This window comes from Fusarium mangiferae (genome assembly GCF_900044065.1).
Source record: "Fusarium mangiferae strain MRC7560 genome assembly, contig: FMAN_scaffold011, whole genome shotgun sequence".
Classification (NCBI taxonomy): Eukaryota; Fungi; Ascomycota; class Sordariomycetes; order Hypocreales; family Nectriaceae; genus Fusarium; species Fusarium mangiferae.
This window is the reverse complement of record NW_024573931.1, coordinates 247,348-269,128: the sequence shown is the minus strand read 5'-3', so window position 1 is coordinate 269,128 and position 21,781 is coordinate 247,348. Positions and strand designations below refer to the sequence as shown.

At 49.6% G+C, this 21,781-nt stretch overlaps 10 protein-coding genes across 10 annotated transcripts; 4 read left to right on the top strand and 6 right to left on the bottom strand.

Moving 5' to 3' along the window:
- Positions 1-505: 505 nt before the first annotated feature.
- Positions 506-2,572, bottom strand: FMAN_09873 (uncharacterized protein; the record flags this gene model as incomplete). The annotated part of the gene is made up of 11 exons (XM_041820483.1): positions 506-573; positions 650-755; positions 799-1,021; positions 1,063-1,328; positions 1,359-1,728; positions 1,771-1,891; positions 1,934-2,031; positions 2,077-2,085; positions 2,136-2,209; positions 2,253-2,389; positions 2,431-2,572. 11 exons carry the CDS (start codon positions 2,570-2,572, stop codon positions 506-508), a joined length of 1,614 nt encoding a protein of 537 aa, XP_041686359.1.
- A 607-nt stretch (positions 2,573-3,179) lies between these two features.
- Positions 3,180-5,397, top strand: FMAN_09872 (uncharacterized protein; the record flags this gene model as incomplete). The annotated part of the gene is made up of 2 exons (XM_041820482.1): positions 3,180-4,371; positions 4,418-5,397. The coding sequence occupies 2 exons, from the start codon at positions 3,180-3,182 to the stop codon at positions 5,395-5,397; spliced, it is 2,172 nt and encodes a 723-aa protein (XP_041686358.1).
- Positions 5,398-5,479: 82 nt separating this feature from the next.
- On the bottom strand, positions 5,480-6,841 carry FMAN_09871 (putative formamidase; the record flags this gene model as incomplete). Its single annotated transcript, XM_041820481.1, has 4 exons — positions 5,480-5,667; positions 5,710-5,938; positions 5,983-6,707; positions 6,751-6,841. The coding sequence occupies 4 exons, from the start codon at positions 6,839-6,841 to the stop codon at positions 5,480-5,482; spliced, it is 1,233 nt and encodes a 410-aa protein (XP_041686357.1).
- A 312-nt stretch (positions 6,842-7,153) lies between these two features.
- FMAN_09870 (uncharacterized protein) lies at positions 7,154-8,253 on the top strand (the record flags this gene model as incomplete). The annotated part of the gene is made up of 2 exons (XM_041820480.1): positions 7,154-8,028; positions 8,076-8,253. The coding sequence occupies 2 exons, from the start codon at positions 7,154-7,156 to the stop codon at positions 8,251-8,253; spliced, it is 1,053 nt and encodes a 350-aa protein (XP_041686356.1).
- A 966-nt stretch (positions 8,254-9,219) lies between these two features.
- Positions 9,220-10,752, top strand: FMAN_09869 (uncharacterized protein; the record flags this gene model as incomplete). The annotated part of the gene is made up of 2 exons (XM_041820479.1): positions 9,220-9,692; positions 9,738-10,752. The coding sequence occupies 2 exons, from the start codon at positions 9,220-9,222 to the stop codon at positions 10,750-10,752; spliced, it is 1,488 nt and encodes a 495-aa protein (XP_041686355.1).
- Positions 10,753-11,161: 409 nt separating this feature from the next.
- FMAN_09868 (putative neutral amino acid permease) lies at positions 11,162-12,662 on the bottom strand (the record flags this gene model as incomplete). The annotated part of the gene is made up of 3 exons (XM_041820477.1): positions 11,162-11,221; positions 11,268-12,221; positions 12,267-12,662. The coding sequence occupies 3 exons, from the start codon at positions 12,660-12,662 to the stop codon at positions 11,162-11,164; spliced, it is 1,410 nt and encodes a 469-aa protein (XP_041686354.1).
- Positions 12,663-15,327: 2,665 nt separating this feature from the next.
- Positions 15,328-16,593, bottom strand: FMAN_09867 (uncharacterized protein; the record flags this gene model as incomplete). The annotated part of the gene is made up of 1 exon (XM_041820476.1): positions 15,328-16,593. The coding sequence occupies one exon, from the start codon at positions 16,591-16,593 to the stop codon at positions 15,328-15,330; it is 1,266 nt and encodes a 421-aa protein (XP_041686353.1).
- Positions 16,594-17,773: 1,180 nt separating this feature from the next.
- On the top strand, positions 17,774-19,117 carry FMAN_09866 (uncharacterized protein; the record flags this gene model as incomplete). The annotated part of the gene is made up of 1 exon (XM_041820475.1): positions 17,774-19,117. One exon carries the CDS (start codon positions 17,774-17,776, stop codon positions 19,115-19,117), a length of 1,344 nt encoding a protein of 447 aa, XP_041686352.1.
- Positions 19,118-19,179: 62 nt separating this feature from the next.
- Positions 19,180-19,422, bottom strand: FMAN_09865 (putative NOP10-nucleolar rRNA processing protein; the record flags this gene model as incomplete). Its single annotated transcript, XM_041820474.1, has 2 exons — positions 19,180-19,190; positions 19,248-19,422. 2 exons carry the CDS (start codon positions 19,420-19,422, stop codon positions 19,180-19,182), a joined length of 186 nt encoding a protein of 61 aa, XP_041686351.1.
- Positions 19,423-19,968: 546 nt separating this feature from the next.
- FMAN_09864 (putative S-adenosylmethionine decarboxylase (spe-2)) lies at positions 19,969-21,453 on the bottom strand (the record flags this gene model as incomplete). Its single annotated transcript, XM_041820473.1, has 1 exon — positions 19,969-21,453. One exon carries the CDS (start codon positions 21,451-21,453, stop codon positions 19,969-19,971), a length of 1,485 nt encoding a protein of 494 aa, XP_041686350.1.
- Between the last annotated feature and the right edge of the window lie 328 nt (positions 21,454-21,781).

The following is a 21,781-nucleotide window of genomic DNA, read 5'->3' as shown; positions in this document are numbered from 1 at the left end:
GCTGAACATGGGAGACGCGCTCTATTTATAATAGAACTGTACCCTTGGTGAGTCAGGCCAGCATTATTAACTTCCTGTTCACAGTGGCAATTCGTTAGTGAGTTTGAGGAAGTGGCTCAGAGTCATAGACAGAGGCTTGCAGTGTTCACCAGTCCATGGCCGTGCTTGTACTCCTGATACTTTTACCAAATCCTTCCAGGAACCCTATTTAGTATGTGATAGTAGAACTACCTTTGACTTTACGTTTTACTCGATTTTATACGTGGTCACTTGATTTGAGGGTCAACGATAGACTTTTGGCTTTAAAATCAGGTTGAAAACCTTGCGATAGACTTTTCAGTTACAGGGAACAACAAATGGACTTTTGCCCATGTCACAGCTCACAATGGACGTGCCCTCAAACGCGTCAGAAGGTTTTTAAACGTGATACAGTCCCCCTTTCCATGCCACTTCTGTGCACCGACGACTTTAAACCTTTGCCGCAGGTGAACTCACTGCACTCTCATCAAAGTTTACGCTCCTTGAGTAGTAGAGCAGTGATGAGCGTGATCCCGGAGAACACGATAGAGAGTCCTGATTCGTTAGTCGAGTCTCACCAAAGGTACTAAGCTCTCTCGGCTGTTTCAAGCTCTCAGCCATATCTACATACCGTGACCATACTCTATTCCTCTAATATAACCTTCAATCAGCACCTTTCTGATAGGCTCGGAAGCTTCGTCGATGAAGGAGACACTCTCGGCAGCTTTTCGAATGACCTAGAGACTTAGCAGACTTCACAAACTCAGTGGAACGACTCACCTCGTCAATGAAGTGTTGAGACTTTCCCAGGTCACTAACGTTCTGCTGGATATCGTGTCTCAGGAGTCCTTGAATGGCTGCACTTGTCCCAGCCATGCCAACAACTGAACCCAGAGTCACGGCGAGGAAGATTCCAGAAGACGCTGCTGCCTTGTCTTTGGGGTCGATGGAAGCTTGAAGAGCGATAAAGGCTGCACTTTGAGCGATACCCATGCCAAGGCCCCTGAATGGTTAGCATAGAATTGGAAAGACAGGAGTACGTACCCTGGGAAGACGTAGAGAGACTCCAGCCAGTTGGTCTGTCCGTGCCAGCGTAGCAGCATCAGAGTGTAGCTTGTGATTGATGAGACGGCCGAGAAGATGATAAGACCCCTGTATCGACCAGTTCTTTTGATGATCAACCCTGTTGCTATGCCTCCGACTGTATTTCCGATGACTGCAGGGAATAGATGAGCGCCTGCGACTGTGCTTGACACACGCTGCGTAACCTGGAAGTAGATGGGGACGGTATACATCATCTGATGGTCAGCCTAGGCCGCTTGCAGTACTGTGACACTTACTCCAAGCTGTGCACCTGCTTGACCGAACGCAATGAGATACGTCTTCGCTACATCGCCGCTTCGAAGCAAGCGAAGAGGAAAGATTGGTTCCTTGGCCCAGCGTGACTCGACGAGTACGAATGTAGCTGAGAGAATGACACCAGCGGCTGCGAGAGTTGGCACGAGGGGATGACTCCAAGGGATCTTCTGGCCGCCAATCTCTAGAGGGACCATGAAAGCGAGGACAGAGCCGCCCAGGAGTAGAGCCCCAAGTGCGTCGATTCTCTTGATGCGCTCCAGAGTTGCGCCCTCGGTCTGAGTTGTCGAGGGGAGGAGGATGGCAGCGATGATCATGGATACAGCGAATATTGGCGATTGTCCGAGAAAGGACCTACGCTGTCAGTATGAACTATCAATAGAGTGATGCACTCACCATCTCCAGCCGATTGTATCAGCGAGAAAACCTCCGAGCGGACCACCGATGCTACGACCGACGGTGGCGATGACGTTCATGTAGCTTTGCCATGAGGCGACTTCTCGAAGAGGTGCGAGTTCTAATGGTCAGCTTGAATTGGATTGCATGACAGGTGTCGTACCAGTTATGATGACCGATGCCATTGTAGTCATTCCTGCACCTCCAGAGCCAGAGATTACGCGACCTAGGATGACTTGCCACATTGACTGGCCGGCGCCTCTAAAGTTTGTTAGACTGAAGCTATACTGATAGGCATAGACTTACACGAGGGCACTGAATTATTAGCCAGATTCAAGTGATTGATTCGTCGGGTCTGAACTCACCATCCAACAGCAAAGAGTCCATAGCAAAAGATCAATATCGTCTTTCGTCCAAAGATGTCGCTCAATTTTCCGTACTAATCAATTAGCTCAGTCCATCCCGAATATAGTCGTACATACAATCGTTTGTGATGCTGCACTAGCCAACATGAAGCTGATGAATAACCAACTCGAATCCTGAAGCTTGCCAAACTCGGATGCAATTACCGGATGAGTAGCCAGCACCAAAGAGCCATCGGCATTAGAAGTAAAGATGCCTGAACAGTTAGCTTCGGTCTTCAAGTCCTAGAAGACGTACCAATCAGCAACGCGACAACTACTCTTGCGATAAATGCATGGCTGTACGTTTTCGGCTCATCGGTATTTCTCTCGACATCCGAGACCTCGGGAGGTATCTCCGGTATCAAAGGAGTCGTCTCTGTCGCGTTAATTCTGGTCATTTTACGCGATTTGCCTGAGGGATTGATGTTAAAAGATTTATTTTGAGGTTCGTTAAATCTCCGATATCGTTTTTATCGTAGACGTGATTTCGGATCAAAGCACATCATCGCTGATCCACTCCGCGGAACTGGATGCACTAGCTGGGTGAGGCATATAGACACGGGAAGCGGGCAGACATATAAAAGCCATAACCTCTATTCTCTCTCTATCCTCTCTCTATTTAATATGAGATAGTTCTCGTATTCTGCTCGTCAATTGCGTGATGAGACAACCCCACTGGTTCACGCCGCACCTCCGCATCGACCGCACGGACTGAGGAGGACGAGGCTCTTTTGGGACTGATCTATGAACCCTGCCAGCAGATCTACCATCTTTGTCATTTCCTTTGTCTTGACCCAATACAATACTAGCAATTCTGTGTCAAGACCAACGCCAGTCTCACTATCCCCAATTTGCACATCATGAACTTTGAGTCTCACTTTCACTGGACCAATCCTGACTCATCAATCAAGAGTAAAATGTGGATCCGCCCTTTCTGAACATGTCCGAGACTTCGCCGTAAACTCATCGTAACCCCATGACCTCCAAATTCCATCACCACCAAACATGGCAGACCCAGGCGATCTCTTCATCGACTTTGCAGACTTTCAAAATGCCGCTGAGCCTGAAACCATCTCCCCTGGCATCCTGCAGACATCGACGGCCCCCCCAAAAATCGGTAATCGCTTTTCATCCGAGTCTGTCAAGATTCTGAGGAATTGGTTCGCCGCGCATGAGAGGCATCCGTATCCTACCATCCAAGATGTTCGGGATCTTCAAGAGCAGACGAGCCTGAATAGACAGCAGGTCACGAATTGGTTTGCGAATGCGAGGAGGAGAGCAAAGGTTCATTCGTCGCGGCCGACGTCGCCAATGTTTCGGAATGATGATTCGGGGAACTCTTCGGGGCATCACACGCCGATTGATACGCCGCGGCGACGGGCGACTCCTGCGCCGTTTGAGCATATGAATCCGCTGCAGCGATGGGCGAATTCACCGCCGGAGCATGAGGCTGCGACTGTTGATGACATCTCACGAGCTGTAGCTGCGTTCTCAACACGACAGGGAAGATCACGGAGTCATGGGTCGTCAATCAGCAGTAGAGGGACGTCAGTGTCAAGTCATGATTCTGGGTCGTACAGTTCCGCTCATTCAAAACAATCATCGACGTCATTTGACATTTTCAAACGGCACAGTCGGAGGAGGCGTACAAAGATGAGAAAGGAAGTCAGAACGAATCTCCTCCAAGCGCAGAATACATATCAGTGCACTTTCTGTACAGAAACCTTCAAGACAAAATACGATTGGCAGCGTCATGAAAAGTCTCTTCATTTATCGCTTGAGAATTGGGTCTGTTCGCCAAATGGACCGACAGCGATGCATCCAGAAGAGGGGCTTCTTTGTGTCTTCTGTGGCGTCAAGAACCCCGACAAAACGCATCTCGATGGACACAATCAGAGTGCATGCATCGAGCGACCGATTGAAGAGCGGACATATCATCGGAAAGACCATCTACAGCAGCATTTGAGATTGGTTCACATGTCCAAGTTTCTCAAATGGCCGATGGATGATTGGAAAGTCATGACGCAAGAGGTTAAATCGAGATGTGGATTCTGCGGTATCAATCTCACGACCTGGGCGAGCAGGGTTGATCATTTGGCGGACCATTTCAAAGCTGGGAGTACCATGGAACACTGGAAAGGTGATTGGGGGTTTGAGGGCAAGGTCATTGAGAGGATTGACAATGCCATGCCTCCTTGTAAGTGCACGAGACATATAAGCTTGTGCTTGCTAACATTACCTAGACCTCATTCACTACGAACGAAACTCCCCTCTTCCATTCGCAGCTACAAGAGGTCCAGCAGACACGCCCACAAGTGCATACGAACTCATCAAGCTCGAACTAGAGTACTACATGCGAAATCGCCATCAGTTTATAATGCCACCAGATCCCGAGCTCCACTTTGAAGCATGTTCCGTGATCCTCGGCGCAGAAATATCCTCCCCCAACCAAGCGTCGTTATCCCCGTCTTGGCTATGGGACTTGTTCATGTCAGCTACCGAGATCGCCAACCAGGCTAAACTCCGACCAACGAAGCAATTAGCAGAGGGGAGATTGAGTCAGTTGAAGATCAACGGAAAGGGGAATATCTTTGAGAATTGCGAGCTGGAGGCGGCGCTGCAGCAGTACATGACTGCTCATACGTCTATGGGGCATTTTCCCACGGATTCTGAACTGCAGCAGGAGGCGTGCAATGTCTTGAATCGGACGGAGACGGCATCGTCGCATCCGTCAAGGAGGTTTTTGGACTTTTTGATGAGACTTGTTTGGAGTTCGACGGTTTGGCTGGAGCCGTTTCGTCAGAGGGCAGAGACTCTTGTGGCGATGGCGAATGATTCTGTGAATGATTCTTACTTTCTATGGGGTCAGACAGATACAGCTGTGCCGTTGGATGCATCAATGGAGCTGGACATGTTGCAGCCTTGGGTTGAGAATCGATCTCTGTCTCCAGAGGGAGTACCGGAAATACCAGCGATTTCGATGCACAGCACGCCAGAGTCAAGGGCACTTATACGAGATAAAGTACGGACACAAACACCATTCTTTATCAACGACAACAACAGCTATCGTCGATTAAAGCGAGAACTCTCCCGGTTCGTCATGACGACAATGTCTCCCAACAACCCCAACCGGCATATCCCCAGCGACGACGAACTAAAGTATCAAGCACGATGGATATTATACGATGAGTACGTTTCCCAATATGCAAATTTCATTGGCTAACAGAACAGCGACGATCCTTGGAACCAAACCCCCGTCGACAACGCAGAGTGGCTGCAAGAGTTTAAGCGAGACGTTGGACTTCCTACTTAGATACAGGACAAGCACCCATATCTCGAGCGACAGGCTCGCTCTCAATAGAAATGTCAAAGTCAAAAATGTCCATCGGTATGCCGAGAGTTGTGCACGCGTTGGGAATGTCGACTATTCCTGCGATGGCGCCGCGGATGGGCGCGCAGGAGAGTAAAAGGTAGATTTGCTCTCCCGAGTAGCCTACATTGTCAGTGGATTTCTCTGCGTGTGAAGCTGACGTACCGAATTGTTTGAGGTATTCGATTGCACGGAGACATGATTGTCTGTAAGCTATGGTTGCATCCATGAAATGCTGCTTTCCGTTCTCGTCGACGGAGAAGCCTTCAAAGATGAGGTAGCGTGAGGGACTAAAGGTAGGGCCCATGTCGCCTGGTCTGTACACCGGACTCTTGAGACCTCGGGACTTCATACCGCCTTTGATGAGATCAAACTTGATCGTGATGATGCCAGCCTAAATTGTCAGACAGTAGTCAACGTGAATGTATCAAGACTCACCATTTCAATAGCACCGCAGAAACTAATCTCGCCATCGCCCTGACTAAAATGGAGATCTCCAACAGAAAACTTTGCTCCCTCGACATGAACAGGAAGATACGTCGTAGAACCACGGGAAATGTTATTAATGTCACAGTTTCCTCCATGTTCAGGTCGACCTGGTATAGTCCTCGCTCCCTCCCTCGCAATCTTTGCCAAAACATCCCCTGTAGCCTTTCCACCATGTGCATTCATCTCATTCGGCGGTTGAGCTACAATCTTGGTAGAATCAGCCATTGACGAGACGAGCTCTGCCTCTCGGCGGTTCCACTCTGCGAGAATCTCGGCAGATGGGGCACAGCCTAGGATTCCGGGGTGGATCAGCCCGGGGAAGCGCACGCCGGGAATATGACGGCTTGAGCAGTAGACGCCGTCGAAATCCCAGATTGCTTTGGCGGCGGTGGGGTAGTGTTCGTCGAGAAAGCCACCGCCGTTCTCTTTGGCGAATATTCCGGTGAAGCCCCAGGGTGAATGGTCAAAGGGTTGGACGTCGGTTATGTTGACGACGAGGAGATCGCCGGGTTGACTACCTTTGATGTCGAATGGGCCGGTTAGGTAGTGGATTTTAGTTAGGTCGACATCGCGAACATCGTCTGCGCTGTCATTGTTGCCAATCTGTCCACCTGTCCAGTCGAGACATTCTATCTTGACTGTCTCCCCGGGTTCAACGGTTGCAATACTCGGGACTACAAATTAGCACTTTGTCACTTGGGTCAATTGGAGGCATACCATCTGGATGCCATCTGTTGTGGAGATGGGGCTGCTCAGAGGCGGGTTTGTCAAAGGACACGGATTGAGCGGTACGGATCTTGCCAGGCATTGTATTGATTGTTGATGAGATTTAAACTTTGAGGACTGTTTCAATTGTCTCAATTGTATCTTCTTATAATAGTGATAGTGTAGTTGATAGATAAGACTATCTCGCCGCACGCCTCCGCATCTCCGCACGAGATAAGATGATAAGCTCGTCTTGTGACATTCCTGATAAAGCAGGTGGTTGCATTGTCACCCAAGGGCGAAACCCCGCGATTAGCATGCCGCCGGTACAGTCTGGACACTGTACGCAGCCCGTATCGAGATTGGTATATGAGATGGGGGTGTCCTCGGCAGATGAGGGTGTCGAGCAGCAACCATGGACGTCAAGACTTTTTCTCTCGGAGACTTTGAGCTCCAGAATGGCAAGGTTCTGCCAGATGCGGTGATTGCGTACAAGACTTTTGGCGAGGCTGGACTTCCGGCTGTGCTTTATCCGAGTTGGTTCTCGGGTGCGATATCCGACAACGAGTGGCTTGTTGGGAAGGACAAGACTCTTGATCCGGAGAGGTACTTCATTATCATAACGGCGCTTTTTGGGAATGGACAGTCTACGAGTCCGTCAAACTCGGATATCAGTCCGTTTCCTGATGTTTCGTTCTACGACAATGTCAAGGCCCAGCATCAATTGATGGGTCATCTTGGGGTGAAGCATCTCAGGGCCGTTTTGGGTTGGTCGATGGGTGCAGCGCAGACATTTCAATGGGCTACACAATACCCCGACTTTATGGACATTTGCGTTCCCTTCTGCGGATCAGCCAAGACCTCTCTTCACAACCAAGTCTTTCTCGAAGGTGTCAAGTCAGCGCTCCTTGCAGCAAAGGGATGTACATCTGCAGGAAGTATCCAAGGACGCGTCGAAAACACAGACAGAAATTGGACCGAGAAGGAGAAAGAAGTTGGCTTGAAGGCTTTTGGGAGGGGCTACGCCGGCTGGGGTTTCTCGCAGGCGTTCTACCGACATGAATTATTCAAGAAACATTACGGTGCAGCGGATCTTGAAGAGTTTATGAAGAGTTTCTGGGAGAAGTGGGCGCTGAGCAAAGACCCTGAGAATCTACTCGTGATGCTTCACACGTGGCAGGCGGGAGATGTGAGTAAGCAGGAGCCGTACAATGGGGATTTTGAGAAGGCGATGAAGGGGATCAAGGCGAGGATCTTGGTTCTTCCCAGCAAGACGGATCTCTACTTTCCGTGAGTAACCCGTGGTGTTGTGGATGGTGCTGATGCTGACTTTTTAGGCCCGAGGATTCAGAGTATGAGGTTCAGTGTATGGGAGATAATGCGAGTCTGGATGTTTATCCGTCTATTTGGGGACATTGGGCTGGTGGACCGCCTGGGAACATGGAGGATGTGAAATGGCTGGATGAGAGACTGAGAAAGGTCTTTGATGAGGCTCCTCGTAGAGATGTCAGTTGAGCGTGCAGTCAATTGCAGTTTTGTGTCATTCAGTCGGTTCATTTAATTGCACTATATCCAGACTCAGTTTCCTTTCAAGGTCTCCATCATTCGTGCATACTACGTAGATGAGCTGGCCAAGATTGTGCAATCATCGCGTTATTCGGTCTACTCCTTGCGTTGAAGGGAGACTGACCCCCAAGATCTCTCGTCCTGGGGGGATACACCACATTCTTTGACAACACTTCGGGGCCCGAGATCAACAAGCCTCCGAATCGGCACCCTCATCTCCCATAGATAACACCCCAATTGACCAATAAAGACAATCCCGAAATCGCTTATATCTAATGTCAAACTAAGGCGCATCCTGATAGCCTCCGACACTGTACAGAATGTTATCAATAAAACGTCAATTACTCGTCTATCTCCCGTGTTACCCCAGCTTGTCAGATTAAGGCGTTGACTAGCTTGTCAATCTAGGGCGGATGTCACGACAAGGCGGTTCTCCACCCCTCCACCACCACTGATTGCCGAGACTTTGGGACAAACTATCTTTGATCATATGAACATGTTATACCGATCTCGTGATCTCTTGGAATTCTTTCATGGGCTCGTTGGAGTTACTGTTGTGTAAGAGATAGCCAAGTTGCGGTGAACCACGCGTACGAGTCGTGAATACTCTTTGTCATGGTTCTAGAAGATCTAGATATCGCGGGGTATGTGGATTCAACACGGGCCCAACTCCGGGCGTACCGTTAGTTCGGAATCCCCACGATACCATTATCAATACTATCTCTCAGATTGGCAGCTATCAAGCCATCAGACTAAAACCGGTCAGGGTATCATCGGTTGCTTGTCATTGTTCACAAAGGGCGAAGGCCGGAAGGCTTCCGGCCACGATAGTAATTCCGGCCTCAATGTATATAGACGTGAAGTCTTCCATACCCAAATCAATCATCAATCAAGTCAGTCAAATCAACTCACAAAATGTCTGCTGCAAACACCCTCTTCCCATACCTTCGCAAGGACCCCTCTGAACTACCAGAGGGTGAGGATCCTTTCACCATCACAACTCGCACAGGATATCTTCCCTTCTCACTTCCTTTGAAGAAACTCCCTTCTCAATTCGATCCTGTTTCAAACCTTCTTGACGAAATTCCTATCCTCAAGGACGATGGTACACCAGGTTTGCTGGCGACCTTTGCTCTTGGGCCTCTCATCGACAGTGGAGCTCTCCCTGATTTGACTTCTGAGATTGATAATCTCGTTGTTCCTGGGACGGACAAGAGGGATATGGCTGCTATTACTGCTGCCTTTAGAGATTACAGCTTCATTGCTTCTTCGTATCTCCTTGAACCTTGCTGGGAGACTTATAGCAAGAGTGATGATGGCGGTTACGGACTTGGACGCCAGACACTTCCCAAGTGTATTGCTGGACCTCTTGTCAAGTGTGCCGAGATGTAAGTTTACCACTCAATCAATTGACCTCGCTGACCCAGACCTAGTCTCGACATCCCCGCCTTCATGTCTTATGCCGCTTCCTATGCCCTTTACAACTACTGGCTCGTTCATCCCGAGCAAGGGCACGACGACTACGACAACATCCGTCTCGTCCGCGCTTTCGAAAAAGGTCTCGATCCCAAGTCTTCAGAGGCTGGTTTCATCCTCACTCACATCCACATGGTCGCTCAAACCGGCGGTCTAATTGAAGGCGCTGTTGATCTGCTGGCCGCAGTTGAGAAAGACAACAGCACTGCCAAGATTGCAGAGGCAAAGGCTAGCTTGGAACTCATCCTCAATGCCATGCAGATCATCGAGACAAACATGGAGGGCATGTGGAGTCAGTCCCTGCCCAAGGACTACATGACCTACCGAACATTCATCTACGGCATCACCAAGCAGTCCATGTTCCCTGATGGTGTTGTCTACGAGGGTCAATACGACGACAAGCCTCAATTCTTCCGAGGAGAGTCTGGCGCCAATGATGCCATTATTCCTCTTCTCGATCACATCTGCGAGATCCCCATGCCCAAGAACCCATTGACAGACATCCTCATCGAGTTCAGAGAGTATCGACCCAAGCCTCACCGCGCATTCCTCAAGTATGTCCGCGAAACAGCTTCCGAAGTTGGTGTCCGTGATTTCCTCACCAAATCCGGCGATCACGGTCTTGCAGTTCTGTATCTCCGCGTCCTCGATCACATTCGAAGCTTCCGATGGCGACATTGGATGTTTACCCGCGAGTATATCATCAAGCATACTCTTCATCCTACAGCTACAGGTGGAAGCCCGATTATTACTTGGCTTCCTAACCAGCTCACTGCTGTTATGGATCTGATGGAGGAGGTTGCAAAGGGATCTGGTCTCTGGGCAGTTTTGGAGGAGGGGGTTTGGAGTGGTGGGGGGTCTTTGACTCATGAGGATTATATCCTGGTCAAGAAGATTATGGATAATGTTGTTACCAAGAAGGCTCAGTTGAAGAAGGAGGTTGACAAGTATTGCCAGGATCGGGGTGTTTAATAGCATAATTGATGATTATTTGCTTCATTCGTGTCTTGGCCTATCGTGACTTCAACCGACACCCTTTTTCACGTTCTATATTTTTGTCATAAACAGCCCACTCAATTCACTGACGTACTGGTGAGACTGTGCACGGGTATCATCAGTCAGTTCGTAGCTTGGGCCAAGACTCGGCATCAAGGATCTTTCGCCGAGACTTATCTTATCGTTCCATTGACCAATCGAACGATTACATTTGCGCACCAATCATAGTTCGTCGCAAATTTATCCAGATCAAGTGACGTCAACATCTGATGCAGAAAATTTTGATCAACATCCAATTCCGGCATCTCCGAGGTCCAATAACTGAGTCATAATATTGTACTATTCATTGCACTATTCATAATGCTATCGCTAAATCCATCCTCGCTTAAGCAATTGGTTCACAAGTAAAAACACCTCGGACTTCGCCGTGACGGAACTTTAGGATCTGGAAACGTTAGCGAGGTCGCTGCAGAATGACTGGGGCAACTTACAATATCATCAATGGAAGCATATGTTCCACCAACGAGAACAATCATTCCAATAATGAAAATGAGTCCATTGGCAATGGAAAGAAGGAGATTCTCCTTTGAGTGCCAAGGTCCCTTTCGGATGAGCATGAACCACATAATAGAGGGGAAGTAAAATGTGAAGCCCGAAATAAACAGGGACGAAGAAATGGACAAGAGATCATTGAAGAAGGGGATGGCCTCGGCAATGATGAACGCCACAACAGTGATGACAGTGACAAGGGTCAACCAAGTGATCCAGCCCATCTTGGTGTTGATGTAGCGGATGATTGAGTTCTTGAACATACGTCCGTGGATATAACGGGCGACGACTGTGGTGTTGATAGATCCAGAGATGAAGATGACGGGAAGAGCGACTCCAAAGGCGATCTTGGAGATGGTGGGACCAGCAGACAGAAGAGCAGGCGACTTGACCTCAGAACCGACAAAGGCATAAATGAGAGCGCCAGTAAGAGTATAGATACCAATCTCAATCAGACCAAGAGCCCAGATTGACTTGACATAGTCACGAGGAGTATGCATCTCATCCATGAAGCTGAACTGGCAGACAGCAAAGGAGTAGGCGAAAACAATGTTGGTGATGGCGATGAAAGCGTCGGTGAAGCTAAGGTTGTCCTTGGGCCAAGCAGACCAGTCGACAGAAGACATGCCGCCAACTGAGTCACCGGCCTGGACACCAGTTGCGATGATTGTGATGGCGACAGCGATAGCAATGGAGACAAAGTCGATGTAACCAAGGATAGCAACCTCTGCGAATGAGGGAGGAATGGCGACGATGAGCAGGATAATGGCAGAGACAACACCAAAGACGACAGAGCATGCTCCATTGTTGGTGAGGTTGAGGAAGGCGATTGTTCCAGTGAGACAGTGAGATCCAACGAGGAAGATGAGCTGAAGAGCAAACATGACGCCAACCAGCTATCCAAGTCAGTATACATCAATCGAGCATTTGAGAGTACTAACCTCGTAACCAAACTTGCCAAACATGAGTCTACCAGCATCGGCATAGTGAGAAACCTCAGGGAAAGCAAGCTTGACCTGACCAACGACGTGCGATGTGTAGATGGCGACGAAACCAAGACCGACGGTGAGAATAACACCAGCGACCATGCCGAGGGTGGCAAAGGCTGAGGGCAGAGACAGACAGCCGAGGGCGATGGCCTCGACGATCAGTACAACTGTCAATCGCTTCCAGCCGAGACGATGGAAGTGTGCGTTGCCCTCGGCGGCTTTTTGCTTCTCCATGTCGTTGATCTCGGCGACTTCGCCGGTTCGTGTGTCAAACATGTCTGGTACTGATTCTCGACGGCTCTTTTTTGAGTCTGTTGGAGCCGTTGGGGCTGTGTTTATTTGGTCCATGGTATGTGTGTATGAATGTAAGTGGTGTAAGTGTATGTATAAATGTATGTAATGATGTAGGTATATGTGTATGAGTATAAGTATAAGTGTAGTTGGTGTCTAGTCAGATGAGTATGAAGAGAGGCAGAGAGGACAGACAAGAGGGAACACGCCTATTATAAAGACAGATAAGCAGACACCGAGAATGAGGCCGATCTCTGTAGTCTACCAGTGGGTCGAGATAGTCCCACCATTCTTCGGAGGCGACCTACGAATCTGAACCATAAACCCACGAACCCTGTTTCTCTTACATGTCGAATTCCCTCACCAGAACCTAATACCCCAGACCCCAGACTCCCTCAAAAACAGACTCGTCCTCTCGCTCCCCCCAAAAGCTCTCACGGTGCCGAAACTCCGTGTCATGAGGCTCGAGCTCGTGTGCAGTTGCAATGTCGCGCCTACAGTGGATCACCAAAACCTTTCGATTACCTAAAGTGGATCGCAACAGAGCCTCTTGCTTGGCTGCAGCCATGTTTGCATTAGTCAATAAAACTCTCCGTCCCTCTACGTATTACCAAATTTTACAATCATCGCTGGGCCCCAGGACTCTCCCCAGAGATTTACTCCGCAAAGGGGAGAGATTAAGTTGAGGAGAGAATGGGTTCTTTTACGTACGAAGAATTGTTAAGAATGCGGAGCTGCCGGTAGACACTGAAGCAGATTCATCGGGAGTCGCGGCGGGAATAGCCACGGGCTTGTCGCCGGCATTTCTCTGCCAAGTCGGATCCGTGGCTGTTTATCGCACGAGTGTCATACATACCGCATCCGAAAAATCTGCAAAAATGGCTTGGCTTGACCTGAAAGTGCGCGGGAAAAAATCTGCCGCCCGTCGAAATGTTCTCGAAGGTGTACTAGTCAGGGGTGGCGATTGGAGGTATGGGGAATGATAAAAGCGTGCAGGGGGCGCCAAGCATTGACCACTGAGTCTTTTTTCTTTCGTGGCCTCGAGATAGCGTATGTTGATGTGATTTGAAGGAGCTTAATGCACGGGAAGTGTATGGTACGATACTAGGTGGGATATTCTGGTTCGAGCGTGAGGGTTCGGGGCACTGAGGTATTTGGTGATCGAGGCGCGGTTAAGTCACTTGACTTGGGGGGATGATCTAGCCGCTAATACGATGAACACGCGCTGTAATGCCTGATAAAAATAGGCGACTATACTGACCATCACGCTGTCAGTCAGTTACCTCACTCACTGACATTCACTGTCATTCTACCGTCTGCAACGTTTTCATCTCCGCGAAACACTGGCTTCGGTATTCGGTGTTCACAGTGATCAGTGCATTCGCATCGCCTATCTAACAGGCCTATCTTGATAAACTCCAAAGCCAGATTAAAATCCGTCATTAAAACAGAACCCATTGGTCATGGCGGACCGCATTGGTCGACAAAGTATTTCTCTCGTAATGCTGTGGAGTTGCTGGCCCACTGAAACCAGCGATCTGTGATGTGATTCCTATTTCTAATGGAATCCCCGAGTCAAGGCATCCGTAAACGGCCGACCCCGAGTGCACGGAGCTGAGGAGTATCGTGAGAGAGTTCTAGACTTGGAGTTGGAGTTTATTTGTACGTGAGAGATTGGGTTTTTGGAGAGGGGAGAGGGACACGGGCTAGAGAGGGCATTCCGGCAGTTAACGGGTGAAATTGGGCTAAAAGTTAGTTTGTGCAGGGTGGACTAGAATAGTAATGAGAATGTCGATCATCTGACTCTAACGTAGGAGAGTATAGGGTAATTTAGCCTGTTTAATTGTGTTGTCGCGATGTAGACAGTCGCGTAGTTGATGGGGTAATTCCTTGAGTCTGACCTTGGTGTTCCCTCCGGGGGCTCCTAGCGGAGGGCTGTTCCTCGCTGCGCTCGCGTGAAATTGTGATATATAGAATAAGTCCTCAATCGTCGAGCGGGCCTCAAATACGTACAAAATGCTGGCTTATGAAACATATGACGTTGCCGTCTCGTTGGTGCTGACTCGATCAAACCACCATCTTACCCTACATTTCAGAACACAATCCGGAGATTGAAGCTGTGACCCTTGTTCAGTGTGTCTCTGCCAGCTCAACTGCTCTTAAGTCCGGGTTAATTCCCCTAACAACTTCGTCATTCCCGCTGATGTAAGATCCAACGGCCGCTATCGGCAGTGACAGCTTCAATGCGGCTCATCTACAACGACCGGGAATTTCCCCAAAGAGATTTTGGTAGCAGTCTGACTGGTTTTGTCCAATTGCGTGTTGCTAGTGTCATTTAATTGGTTACATCGCAGTCATCGCACTAACGGTTCATTGCGACGCGACTACTCAACTGCCAACAACGCGTTGCAGCATCCTTCATGCTTACAAAGATCATGACTTCAACTATAAGCTCACTCATCCGCACACGAAGTCTGACCCTAGACCATCTCCACGGCCGGCATCTAATCTTGGCGACATGTAGACTGTGGACACGGCACATTCCAAGCTTTCAGCTACGCAGTGGATCTGGGGAACCTGGGGCAATGATCATGACAAACAATTACTATTAATAAATATAACTCTATCGGATAATGCTCGCCTGGATATCTTTTCATCTCTCCTCAAACTGGAGCATCCCGAAAACGCCAAACTAGCCCAAAGCAACACTAACGAAAGTTTCCTAGACATCGGGTGTTCCCATAACCACTTGCACTGGAACTGTCAAGTCCATCTTGACATCGCCCTCCAAAACGACCTTGACCGTGTATGCTCGTGAAATAATGCAGGAGTGAAATGTTGGGACAAACATCTTATCGGCTGTAGGCAGCTTGAACGGAATTTCGACTGTAGCTGTGTGAAAGACGGGCGAATCCTTGGTGCTTGCCATGTCGACATTCTGAGTCCATTGGACCTTGGGGGAGGCCTTTGGGAGGGATACTGAGAATGGATATCCAAAGTTTGCAATCGAAGATCCCTGTGTTGGTAGGTTCATCATCGGTTGATCGCGGAACCAAGTATGAGACTGAATCTTGAGAGAAGCAGATGTGAATTGCGGAGGAATCACATCAGCGGCAGAGGGTTCGAAAGTAAAGCTGATGGGAATTGAAGAGCCGCTAGCTTCGTAGCCCTCTTTGGTGAGATGGATAGCAGCTGGTTGAGCCGCCACTGCAGAGATTCTGCCCTGTGAAGCAGAAAAGATGTTCTTCTTGACCTTCTTGGACCTCTCAAGCTTGTATAAATCGTCTCGTTCGGTGATGTTCAGAGGAGGCTCTTCGAAGGATGTCGGCATCACGTTGATGGTATGGGAGTTGCCGAGAGTAATGTTGAAACCCTGCTTAGCTCGTGTGAGGACATAGGCTTTGATGCTATATGTCACTCGCGCCATATCAGGTGCCATGTCGTCTTTTTCCCAACCGCCGAGCGTTGGAGGCAGCGCCATGTGTCGTTCCCAGACATCTTCCGAGGTAGTCTTGTGAGTGCATGCTTTGGAGGAGAGATGAGCTGGGATATTGAAGATGAAGGGGAATGTATAAGTGACGCCAGCTTCAAGGACATCGTTAGGATACTCGTCGATTGGCATCTCGAGGCGAAGGAATCGATGGGATGTCATGTGTGTCATGTCAGGACCATCCCTCCGCGTCTCGCTAAGTCCATCGAGAGAAATGTCAACTCGATCGTAGCGAGTGTTTCTAGCAGGCGTGATGTTGACGACACCAGAGACTTCAGAGTTGGTGGTGTACACCTTTGAGTTGAAGTGGCCATTGATGAGGATCTGTACTTCTGGCTTCTTTGTCATTTTTCCTTTCAGAGTCGATGCCAGTGCATGTGCTGAGCCCCAAGGATGAATGCTTCCGTTTCGATGGATGCCGAGATGTTCATACTCTGGGGGAGAGGTAGGCAGTTTTGTGACCTGAACGTCAACAAACGACGGAACCTTGGCTGCCATTGTAGCTGATGGAGTTCAGAGTTCAAGCAAAGTCAAGTGAAGCTCAGTGATGAAGATTATTTGACCAAAATCCAACTCAGCTGACCCCCCCAGGATTTATATCTCTGTCTCTGCTCCTCTGCGCCCTGTTGTGATTGACCCATTGATTGATCCATCCATCCATACCATCCCTAGCTTGTTGACATGTTGTAGGGCGCATGTAAAAAAAAAGGTGCCATCCGATCCGACCCCGGCCTGGAAATAGATCATGGCGTAGTCATTTTCAAGCGGAAATTTAAGCCGTGTAGAGCTAAGCTTATTTTTCGTCATTTGAGGACGTGCTTACACCCGTTTATCCGATTGATAAGTTTGTAGACATATTGATCTTGGGCTTTGGATTTGGAGATTTGGAGATGGACCCACTGGAGATGTTTTGTAGATGTCCACTGGGGATTTACGGCGGGTCTTGTACGTAAAAATCGAGTGATGAGAAGTTTTCTATGACATTTCTCAGTCTCTGTTCTACTCTGCCCGCTCTGCGACCGTCAAACTCTGGCTGTTCTGTCTAGCTGTCTGTCTCTCGTTAACTTTGCACTTGTTTTTCATCTTACATTTGTCAGATTCATCATCTATCCCCCGTCTTACGGCTGAATCCGACGTCGGCAGAAATAGCACGTCTTGACAATTCGAGTCACAGCCAGCAAAAAAAGCCACCGATTTACGCGAGATCAGACTATTTTCCTCGGGTGACCCTCCGAGACCATCACGGTAAGTTTTGACGGCATTCTCCATTATTAATCAACCACCTTGTCATGTCGACCGCGCCCTGTGAAGAGTCACTGGCGAGACAAGGTGTAACGCCCTTCGTGTCAATGTATGAGAAAAGGTATGGCGCAATATGAGAGTCTTAGTTTGAAAGCAACAATTAAATGGCGGTATCAATTCAAGAGCAACATGTAAATGGCGACATCAGTTCGATAGCAACAATTAATAATGCACGTTGTGCACAAGCCTCGATGAACTTGAACGCTACCCGATGAACTTAGCCTTGGCTGATGAATTTATGCACGTCTTCACGTGCAATGACAAAATGTTTATCTTATCTTATCTCTTATCTTTCCAAAAATTCCAGTTTGCCCCGCGATGAACACCACAGAAATTATCGCCAATCCAAATCCCCAAACACTGGGTAACCATCGTCATGTCTTCAGACGCAGCGCCTCACAAGCCCATTCACAGCCTTGTACTTGATACAGGCCCTCTAATCAAGAACGACCCCCCCGCAAATACCCTCCGCGCGAAAGCTGAGCAACTCTACACCCTCCCCTGCATTATATCCGAAATTCGAGATGCCGCCACACGAGCACGAGTAGAGACGACGCTTCTACCCTTCATCACCCTGCGATCGCCCAACCCCGAGAGCGTAAAAGTCATTCGAGACTTTGCGAGAAGAACAGGAGATTTGGCGGTTCTGAGCAAGCCTGATATTGATGTCTTGGCGCTGGGGTATGAGTTGGAGTGTGAGCGAAATGGAGGAGATTGGAGATTGAGAAAGACGCCTGGTCAGAAGGGTTTGAATGGAAAGCCAAACAAGCCTGCTGAGTGTGAGAAGACTGAGACTGAATCTGAGAAGGTCGAGGAGACTCTAGAGAAGGCTGTTGACAATCTGACCATTGAGAACCCTGTTGAGCAGGCTACGGTCGGAGAATCCAGTCAGTCAGAGGCAAAAGACACTGTCGCAGAGACTGTCCCTGAGCCAGAGTCCAAGGATGATTCAGTCACAGAGGTCACAGAGACTACAACAAACACGATTGAAGAGACCGCCACCGCAGAGACTGCGCAGCCTGGCGAAAAAGCCGACGAAACAATCGAAGCCGTTGAAGAGGCATCCGACGGCGACGCCTCCGACGATGAAGGCGGCTGGATCACACCCTCAAACCTCAAGAAGCACCAAGCAGCAGACACCGGAGCGACACCCTCAGCGCCCGTCCAAAAGACCCTCCAAGCCGCAGTCCTCACATCCGATTACGCCATGCAAAACGTCGCTCTCCGAATGAACCTCAACCTCGTCGCACCATCCCTCGCACGAATCACACATCTCAAGAACTGGGTTCTACGCTGCCACGGCTGCTTCAAGATCACCAAAGAAATGAGCAAGCAATTCTGCCCTTCGTGCGGCCAACCTACCCTCAACAGAGTGAGCTGCTCGACCGATGAGCACGGCAACTTCAAGATCCATCTCAAGAAGAACTTTCAGTGGAACAATCGTGGAAATGTCTACAGTGTTCCCAAACCTTTTCACGGCTCTGCGAATGGTCGTCTTCCGAAGAATGCGGGTGGAAAGAATGGCTGGGGAAATAATCTGATCCTCGCGGAGGATCAGAAGGAGTTTACGCGCGCGGGAGAGGAGCAGAGACGTCAGAGGAAGAAGGATATCATGGATCAGGATTATCTGCCCGATTTATTAACGGGGCATCGTGCAGGAGGCGGTCAAAAGATTCGCGTTGGAGCGGGAAGAAATGTAAACTCGAAGAAGAAGCACTAGTAGTTGTATTGAGACTTTTAGTCTAACGCCCAAACTGAACCGTAACGCCCGTCATGTGTGATTTATTCGTCCTCTAAGACACATCAGTCAGTAATTGTCCAGAGTCAGTGAGCGAGGGAGGGAGACGCACTCTGCTGAGTCAAGAGAAGCTCAAATCGTCGCTTGAGAGTAACGCGCTGGCGCGACCACTTGTCATCGGGGGAGAAGCGCGCGGGGTGGGCAGACTTGGTGACTTGTCCTTGGGCGACCTTCTTGAGGGTGTACAGGCGATTGCCTTGGGCGTCGAGGGTGTACATGAGATGCATTGCGGCGGGTTGATGTGATTGATTGTGAGGTTTTAGTGATGCTGAGCTTTGCACTACAAAGATTGAGCAAAGAATTTTTTGACGGTGCTGGGATCACGTGCAAGGCTTATCGTTATCGGTAACTGGGGGTCTGAGTTTGAGACAAATGTGAGCTTTGGGATAAAATGTGAATGGGGATAAAATTGTGACACAAGTGTGCACTGCCAACAGACTTTACTCCGCACACAGAGTTTTGTCAATCTTGGACACCCGGTACAAGGTTGTTTAGCGTGCATGCACTAATTTTAGGTTCTGATTATCATTACAGGGCACCATTCAGGGCATTCTTCAGTGGCTGTCGCAAAAGTTGTCGCAAAATGATCAATTCAAAATAATGTTCAAAAGCGATCTCAAAGCTATCAAAGAGCGAAGCTATCTCAAGAAATGACAAATACATCATGCTAGACACTCGGAAATGACTGTATCATCCATCGCATCAATGACACCAAACGAGTCCAAATGAATCCAAACGAGTCCAAATGAATCCAAACGAGTCCAATGTCGAAATCACTTGGTAGGACTGACAGGCTCTCCAACACGAGCATTCTTGGTTCCAGCCCATCCTTCACGTTCATAGAAACGAAAGACAAGATCGTAATCCTCAAAATCATGAACAATACGATCAATGCGTCTGTATCCTCGGACAGGATCAACAAGACGCTTGGCAGCCCAATTGTTGGAGTCATCATCACCCATGCAGTATGGGTTCTGGGCTGCACCCTTTGCTTCAAAAAGAGTGACGCTGAAACGACCGGGCTTGAAGATGTCGACAACATGTTCAATGATCTCAGTTGTGGTGCGTCCGCTCTGACCACCAGGCACGTTGGTCTCGAATGAAGCAAACGAGCACTGAGGCTCCGGGGTGACGTGAACCGTAAAGTAATGCTCACCCTTGCCAGCCTCGGGAGGGACGACGCCGTTGGCCGAGAAGCCGCAGGGACTGAACAGGTATGCGTCGACTCGCGCATCGGGATACTTGCTGGTTGGGTAGACGCTGGAGAGGCCGCAACTCTCCGAGACGACAGTTCCCAATGCGTGGCCCTCAGTGGTCAGGGCCTCGATCGAGTCGAGCATGGTGTCGTCTTCATTTGCGAAAACATCAACCTCGTCAACAGTCTCGGCAAGCCCTCCAAGGCTGTTGATGGCTTCCTTGCGTGCATCCTTGGCCTCTGCAGCCATCTTGTCGCTGGCGACCGCACTCGCGTGCGACAGATAGAACTGCTTGGCGTTTTCGGGATCCAGATCCGTCATGAGGATTTCGAGCGTCTCGTCGTGGTAACTGCTCGGGAGGCCGTTGAAGGACGTCCCGACGGGGATCTTGGTGCCTTCGACCTCACCGGGGGTGCGAGGGGGCGTGAGGGCTTGCTGGTTGGGTGAGGTGAGGTACAGATACCAATGATCGCCGTTCATCTTGCCTACCATATAGGCACTACCTCCGTCGAACATGTCGTCAAGATACTTGACCTCTTGCTTCCAGCTGCGGTGGGGGCCTTGCTGCTTCTCGGGGAAGAGAAAGTTTTTGCGACTGTAGAATACTCGGTATGGAGTTGCGGCTGCTTGGATGTCGTCGGCCGAGTTGGCATTGTGGAATGGGAATCCATGCTTGGCGGCAATGTGAAGCATTCGCTGAAGACCGAGAAGAAGGGTAGTGGTTCCGCAGGTCTTGAGAATGATCTTGTGAGGAAAGACAAACATGCTCGACTCGGAGAGAAGATAGGCGTCCATCATTTCACTCTCAAGAACAGACAGGACCTTGCAATTGACCATATCAAGCATGGGAACCCAGGTATCAGCCGGAACAGCCTTGAGACCATTGACAGGAGCAGTGGGAGGCAGAGTCGTCGGGCTGGGAGCGAACCAAACCTCGAGAAGCTTCTCGGGACCTTCAAAAGCGTTGGTCGAGTCGAGGTCGGCGGCTACATCATGGTTGATGGTGAGATGAGGAGTAGCCGAGGCGGGCGAAAAGGTGCAGTTGTACGGGACGGAGGTCATGATGGCGGCGGTTGGTCAGTGTTCTTTGCCCGGTGGCAGAGTCCGCGGAGCACTAGCTGCCGCTCAAACAGACTATGCGGCGTCTGTTTGAGAGAGTAGGCCCACAGGTACGGGGACTTGTTCAGATGCTGGCGGAGCCAGCAGCAATCGATCGATCGGGGGGTAACGCCTCGGGGACGTTAGGGGGGTCGCGAGCGGATGAAGTGGTAGAGCTCTTTTGACGGAATTGTGGCAGTGAGGGTTACTTGGGAGATGTGAATCGGTGGATGTTCGTTGAAGGGGTGCTATCGGGGCCTGGAAATGGTCAGTCTTGGTCTGATGCTGTGAC